Below are 7976 nucleotides of genomic sequence, written 5' to 3' on the forward strand. Positions count from 1 at the left end.
AGTTTTATCAAGAGGGACCCATGTATCTGTTTGCTCAAGACAGTCTCAGTCTATCTCTGTGGTCCTGGTGTAATTATTATTTCCCCTTCACAAACATGTTTTAATGTAGATAATACACCTATCTGTTTGTAAAAGTTAATTATTTATAGCAGACACACCAGTGTGCAATTGGTTTTAAGTTAATCATGCCGTTATTAGTGTAAACAACATCCATCCTTTACATGTGGCTCCACCTCCAATGCAGGAGACACGGGTGGGGAAGGTTCCCTGGAGAAGAGAAAGGCAACCCGCTCCAGTACTCTTCCTGAAGAATCCCCATGGACAGAGGAGCCTGGCGGGCTACAGTCCATGGAGTCACAAAGAGTCAGACACGACTGAGCAACTAACACTTTCACACATGGTATTTTAAGACAGTTTAGCTCAGTTTTGCACATCTGATAAATGGAAATCAATCTACAGATTTATGAATTTCAAATCTCCTTGAACATTGTCATACTCTGTATCATATTTTACATTCTGACTTCAGATGTAACACATTACATTAAATAATCATGAAACTCAGCAACATATAATGGACTATCTAAAAAAAGTGTCTTCTTACATTTAAGAATGTATTATAGAATAATATTCAGTTAAATGGATGTAGAATATCCTGTTAGAAAGCAGAAAATATGTAACTTTAAATTCAGAAACCTCTTGGGAATTCCCTAGTGGTCTGGCGGTTAGGGCTTGGCACATTCACTGCCGTGGCCTGGGTCTAATCCCTGGTCAGGCAGCTAAGATCCTGAAAGCCGCAGGGTCAGCCAAAGCACAAAGCAAAACAAACAGATCCTCTTGGCCATGGCCAGTCATCTCTCTTACTCATTTCCTTCATAAATGAGGAAACCATATGAGCTTTTCCATAAGAACATGAGCTTTTTCTTATGCTTAGTCGATTTAAAGTGCTGAGAACAATACTGGATGCACACTAGATGCTAAAATAAGGTTAGCTATTAATTTTATCATAATTAAGGTGGCAGCATAATTCTTCTTAAGATGGAGAACCTCATTTAGTTTTGTTTTCTGGAGACCTGAATGGGTGATTTGGATGTGAAAGGACAGGTCCTAGAAACTGGTCTTAAAGTATTGCAAAACAAAGCGAGGGTTGACTATTGTACCATGGAAAATGAGAAAAGGGGTGAGAATTCTGCAGATGGTGAAGAGAAGGGAGGAGAGGGCTCAAGAAGGGGTTGGGATAGGCAGTCAGTGGAAAGCCTGACCAATGAGAGTTGAGTTAACTTTGAGGGCATTCGTGAATGTCTCACAAATATATATTTATATATATTATAGTATATATAAATATATAATTATATATATTATATAAATTATTATATATAATATATTATAGTATATAATTATATCTTTATATATAATTATACATATATATTAATATAATATATAAATATATAATATAATTATATAATATATACAATATATTTGTATATATAATATTTATAATATAATTATTTATAAATAATTATAAATAACCACTATAAGACAGTTGCAGTTTGAGAGCAAATAGCTCCTCTCTTGCAGGCTTTGTTGTTAGATGGTGGCTTTATAGTTTTTGTCTATTGCTATCACTGTTATAACTTGGCTGGGGAATTGTCCACAATTTCCTCTTTTTTCTTTCCTTAGTTCTTCTGACCAGAGATGGAATCCCCACCTCCTGCAGTGGAAGTTCAGAGTCTTAACCACTGGACAGCCAGGGAAGCCCCACACGTTTTCCTCTTTAGTCAGCCTTAGATGCCTAATTTTGTTACTTCTTTATAAACACCTTCAGTAAATTTACTACTGAATCATAAGCATTATTTTTACTTGGCATTCATGCACACAATTCATAATCTACAGAATAGAGCTTTTCATATCAACTATGAAAATCTAGGTGATCATAGAGACAGATTTGCAATTGCTTGCACAAATACATCCATGAGTGCCAGTTAATAGTCAGCATCCACCTCAAGGGAACTCTCAAAGAGGTCTCATCAGTGGCTTGTTCATGCACCTTTTCTGATCAATCTTGAAAGTAAAAGTGAAAGTGTTAGTCGCTCAGTTGTGTACGATTCTGTGACCCCATGGTCTGTCCGTGGAATTCTCCAGGCAAGAATGTGGGAGTGGGTTGTCCTTCCCTTCTCCAGGGGATCTTCCTGACCCAGGGATTGAACGTGGGTCTCCTGCACTGCAGGCAGATTCTTTACTGTCTGAGCTACCAGGGAAGCCCTCTTTATGGCTTAAGATTTATCAATCTTAATTCTCAGAAATTTCAGTAAAAATGTATTAATTTTGCAGCTGACACAATGCACAGAGGAATAATAAACATTGGGTTGGCAAAATGTTCATTTGAGTTTTTCATCAGGTTTAACATCTTACAGAAAAACCCAAACAAAAAATTTTGTTTAAACTTTAAGTTTTGTATTTGGATATATAGCCAGTTAACAATGTGCTGGTTTCAGGTGAACAGTGAAGGGACTCAGCCATACATGAACAAACTTTTTTACCAAGCCCAATATAATGGATGATACTCAAAGTTCAAAAATTATTTCTGTTGTAGCTGAAAACTACACTTAAGTATAAAAAGGATAAACATATGGCCTTGCAGTCAGGTTCAATAAATCAATTACACAAACACAGAATGGGGGAGACCTCAAGATGGTAATTTGTGTGGAAAGATGAAGCAGGCTTTGGGTGTTCCTTCTAATGGAAAGCTCAACATGAACCTACCCTGGAGAAGGAAATGGCAACCCACTCCAGCATTTGCTTGGAAAACCCCATGGACAGAGGAGCCTGGTGGGTAACAGTCTGTGGTGTCACAAAGAGTTGGACATGACTCAGCATGCATATTTGTAGTTTTTGATGGAAAGCTCAACATGAACCTATAGTGAGAAGCAGATACTAAAATGGTTTATGTAAATGAATCTTCATTAATAGAAGTGAGACAATGTCTGGATCACAGGAGGTAATAGTCTGTCAGGAAGAACCACAGTTTAAGTATGGGTTTCAACTAGGGGGTTCAGATCTTAAGAAGGGCATGGATGAACCTGAGAAAATCTAAAAAAGGCTGGATGGTGGACAGTCTAAGAGCCAATTCATATGAGGAACATCATAAGAACTGTGAGTGTTGAATTCTGAGAAGACCATTTTCAGTGGTGACATTCATTAAAAAAAAAAAAAAGAACTTTAATTGCTGCTGTATAGAATAAAAAGATGTGTTCAGTGCTTTTTCAAAAGGAAGACCCAACATAGATGCATAGAAGTAACAGGGAGGCACATCCTATTGGCCCAGTAATGACAGCTGATTCAAGATGTCACAGGACATGATGCGAACTAGTGAGCTTTCATCTCTGGAAACATCAGGCAGACTGCATGACCACTAGAAGGGAGGTGAAAGCAGAGTCTCTTGTATGGATAGGAGACTGTGTAAGATGCTGGTCGAAGGTCTGGTCCAATTCTAAGACTGTATACTCTTTGGGTAAATCAACATGCTTAAATCAGTCTTGAGGGACTAGCTGATTACTGTTCTTGTTTTCATCCCAAGAGAAGAGAAATCAGTATTTCCTCACAGTGGGAAGAGCTTGTGAAGATGTAGGAAGGAGAAGATAGCCACCTGCAAGCCAAGGAGAGAGGCCTTAGAAGATAGCAGACCTGCTGACACCTTGACCTTGGACTTCCAGCCTCCAGGACTGAGAGAAATGCCTTGCTTAAACCATCCAGTCTGTGATACTCTGCTATGGTAGCCCTGGCAAACCAACCCAGATTTTTCTCCACCTTCTCTGACTGGAGTGATTTGGATGAAGTTTATCTGCCTAAGCCAGGAAATACTCTTATTTACAAAGAGGCTCAGCAGAGTTAATAAAAAGCCACTTTCCTAAGGACTGAAGACTCTGTTGATACAGCAATTCAACGTCTGGGTATTTATCTGAAGGAAACAAAAACTTGAAAAGACATATAGTTCTTCCCTGGTGGTCCAGTGGTTAAGAATCTGCCTGCCATGCAGGGGGCATGGGTTCAGTCCTTGGTCCAGGAAGATTCCATGTGCCATGCAGTCACAAACTGAGCCCACACCGCAACTACTGAAGCCGAGCCAAGTACTCTAGAGCCTGTGCTCCACAACAAGAGAAGCCCCTGCAATGAGCACCCTTGCACTGAAACTAGAGAGTAGCCCCCGCTCGCCACAACTAAAGAAAGCCCGCGCACAGCAAGGAAGACCCAGAGCAGCCAAAAAGAAAATAAATAAAAATTTAAAAAGATATATGTACCCCATGTTCACTGCCGTGTTATTACGATAGCCAAGATATGGAAACAGCCTAAACGTCCATCAGCTGATAAGAGCATAATGAAAGTACCGTGTACAAAAAGAAGGAAATCTTGCCATTTGCAACAACATGGATGGTCCTTGAGGTCATTATGGTAAGTGAAACAAACCAGACAGAAAAATTAAATACTGTATGATCTCACACTTACATGGAATCTAAAACAAACAAACAAACAAAAAACCCCAAACCCAGCTCAGAGATATAGCGAACAGACTGGTGGTTGCCAGAGGCAGGGGGCAGGGCTAGGTGAAAGGAGTCAAAAGGTACAAATTTCCAGTTATAAAATAAATAAGCCATGGGATGTAATGTACAGCATGGTGATTTTAGTCAATAACACAGTCTCTTATTTGAAAGTTGCTAACAAAGGTCTGTCTAGTCAAGGCTATGGTTTTTCCAGTAGTCATGTATAGATGTGAGAGTTGGACTGTGAAGAAAGCTGAGCGCCGAAGAATTGATGCTTTTGAACTGTGGTGTTGGAGAAGACTCTTGGGAGTCCCTTGGACTGCAAGGAGAGCCAACCAGTCTATTCTGAAGGAGATCAGCCCTGGGATTTCTTTGGAAGGAATCATGCTAAAGCTGAAACTCCAGTACTTTGGTCACCTTATGCAAAGAGTTGACTCATTGGAAAAGGCTCTGATGCTGGGAGGGATTGGGGGCAGGAGGAGAAGGGGACGACAGAGGATGAGATGGCTGGATGGCATCACGGACTCGATGGACGTGAGTCTGAGTGAACTCCGGGAGTTGGTGATGGACAGGGAGGCCTGGTGTGCTGCGATTCATGGGGTCGCAAAGAGTCAGACATGACTAAGTGACTGAACTGAACTGAACTGAAAGAGTTGGACATGACTGAGCAACTGAACTGAACTGAACTGAAGAGAGTAAATCGTAACAGTTGTTACCACAAGAAAAAAAAATTGTAGCTTTGTGTGGTGACAGATGTTAACTAGACTTACTGTGATAATCATTTCACAATATACACGTATATCAAGTCATGATGTCCTACATCTGAAACTGATATAACGTTGCATGTCAGTTACATCTTAATTGAGTGTAGGTAGGCACGGGACAAGAGGCTCATTCCCATCGGCTGCAATTCCAGCCCAGGTAAGCCTTATGAAAGTCAGTGAGGAGCACTTGATAGGAGGCCTAGATGTCAAACTCCCCTCAGTTAATTAACTCAGCTAGCTCAGGCAGGCCTAATGCTAAGTGAGAAGCTTGCTTTCTGGATCATGCGAACAGTAAGTTCATTTTGTTATTTTCCTCTCTATGCGCTTTTGTATTTTTCATATTTTCTACTTGGGCTCTGAACTGAAACAAAGAAGAAAGGAAAATATATAAGGCTTTTAAACATTTCTTAAATGTTTTAAGAACATTTTTTAATCCGAGTCAACAAAACAAAGCATGAGTCTTCCCCCTTGAAGCTTTTATGTGCTCTGGAGAAGTTGACAAAAAAGCAAGAATGAAGGTAAGCTTTCAAACACATGGCCAGTGTCCTCCCTGGTGGTCCAGGGCTGAGGACTCCATGCACTCACTGCCAAGGGCCTGGGTTCTTCCCCTGGCTGGGAAGCTAAGATCCCACAAGCTGAACGGTGTGGCCAAACCAATAAAATAAGAACAAAACACACAGTCAGGATCACTGTTTACTCAGAAGAAAAGTAAATTGATATAATAAGACACTTTTTCAACAACCATTTTTATGCTTTCTCCATTTTACACTTCTGCCAATTTACAAACATTCGGGGAACGTAAGTGGAAAGATCACTTTGCTGAAACATTAGTTTTCTTTACAATTACAACATGAATTACCTTCATGTCCACTGTCGGGTCACCTTGCAGCAGTGTCCACTCATACTGGACGATGGCGTGGTCATCTGTGCTTTCTCGGCCGTCCAGAATCACACCATCTGTGGGCAGATGCAAAACCACATCCTGCCCAGCCTCGCTGAGTGGAGGCTCATCCTTTTCTGTGAAAGAAAATAATTCATAGGAGAAATGATTCCCTATTTTTTCTCATTTATTATGAGAGGTAGTTTTGCCAAGAGGATGTACAGCAACTGAAAGTTATTTTCTTATTTTCGTTGCAATAAATTAAATCTGGAAAGTTAAGACAAGTTCTTGGATTCACATAAAATTCACTTGGAATCCAATTTTCATCTAGGAAAACAGAAGAGGTTCACAGTTTCTTATTAGTTTTTATAAGGGAAGCTGACAAAGAATTTGAGATATCCTAAAATATTAATAGCAAACAAGTGTGTATTGATATTTAGCTTTTCTCCTTCATGGTAATTCTCACTGTGTCCACTAAATATTAAACATGATGGAATATTAAACCAGGGATGGTTGATAGAAGCCATCAGATACAGAAAACATTCTTAAGAGCAGAATTGTGGATATTTTACTTGATTTAAGCATCTTATTAGTAAACTTATGCAAATGCACATGTATTTTGATGAAGCTTAGTAATTTCTTTTTTGATGTGGACCATTGTTAAAGTCTTCATTGGATTTATTACAGTATTTCTTCCGTTTCATGTTTTGGTTTTTAGCCATGAGGCATGTGGGACTTGGAACCCCCACCAAGGATCAAACCTGCACACACGCCCCCCACCCCAGCACTAGAAGGTGAAGTCCTAACCACTGGGCCACCAGGGAAGTCCCCAAAACTTAGTAATTTAGCTGGGAAGAAATAACTCTTCAGGCTTTTGTAATCCATCCTTCTTGGCATCCACTATTCCACTATCTCCTTCCTCCTCTAGCACCAAAACTTGATCTGAATTTTGGGCTGGACTTCCTTAACTTATTTTGAATGATGTTGCTAAGACAGTGCTCTCTTTCTGCACAGCTGAAGTTGCCCCCCAAGCAAACTTCTAAGGGCCAATCCAGATACCCATGGCCTTGCAGAGGAAAAGTTAAAGTTTTACATAATGTCCTTCTCCTGCCTCTGTAACTCAGCTTGCCCCTTGCAAAGTCTAGATCACGTAGGTCACATAGTCTCAGAAAATGGGGACTTGCAATACTAGGAACTGGAGCTTATCTCGCTCACCCTTGTTCTGCTCTTTGCAATCACTCAGCCCCTGCAAACCTGCTTAATCATGCCTGTCCAGGTCAGGCATCCCCCTCCCCATCTTGACCACTGTTCCCCAACATGAGAAATCCCTTAATTTAAACCAGCCTATTAATAGCTAGTGTTGCCCACTACAGTCTGTCTATAAAAACTCTGTAATCCCTTTGTTCGGGGCTCAGAGCGTAGAGTGTTAACTCCTCTGGGCCCGCTGGCGTAATAAACCTGACTTCTCCAGCTCTCCAAGTGTGGTGCTTGGTTTCTCGAGTACTGGTTTCTGCAACAGCCTGACATTTGAAGCTAGCAGTAATCCTATTATTTTCTCAGACTGCAAGGAGATCAAACCAGTAAACCTGAAAGAAAATCAACCTTGAATGTTCATTGGAAGGACTGATGCAGAAGCTGAAGCTCCAATACTTTGGCCACCTGATGCAAAGAGCTGACTCGTTGAAAAAGACCCTGATGCTAGGAAAGGTTGAGGGCAGGAGGAGAAGGGGGCAGCAGAGGATGAGATGGTTGGATGGCATCACTGACTCAGTGGACATTAGTTTGAGCAAACTCCAG

General features: G+C 40.6%; 1 protein-coding gene across 3 annotated transcripts in view; it reads right to left on the reverse strand.

Annotated features, from left to right (window-relative positions):
• LRP11 (LDL receptor related protein 11) overlaps positions 1-7976 on the reverse strand; it is an 82454-nt gene that overhangs the window by 67710 nt on the left and 6768 nt on the right. For all 3 annotated transcript variants that reach the window (XM_040238665.1, XM_040238666.1, XM_040238664.1), the window contains exon 2: positions 6159-6316. In XM_040238665.1, the coding sequence (XP_040094599.1) occupies positions 6159-6316 (158 nt within the window). The remainder of the gene's footprint in view (positions 1-6158; positions 6317-7976) is intronic.

Source organism: Oryx dammah, unplaced genomic scaffold (genome assembly GCF_014754425.2).
Source record: "Oryx dammah isolate SB20612 unplaced genomic scaffold, SCBI_Odam_1.1 HiC_scaffold_4, whole genome shotgun sequence".
NCBI classification, from domain to species: Eukaryota; Metazoa; Chordata; class Mammalia; order Artiodactyla; family Bovidae; genus Oryx; species Oryx dammah.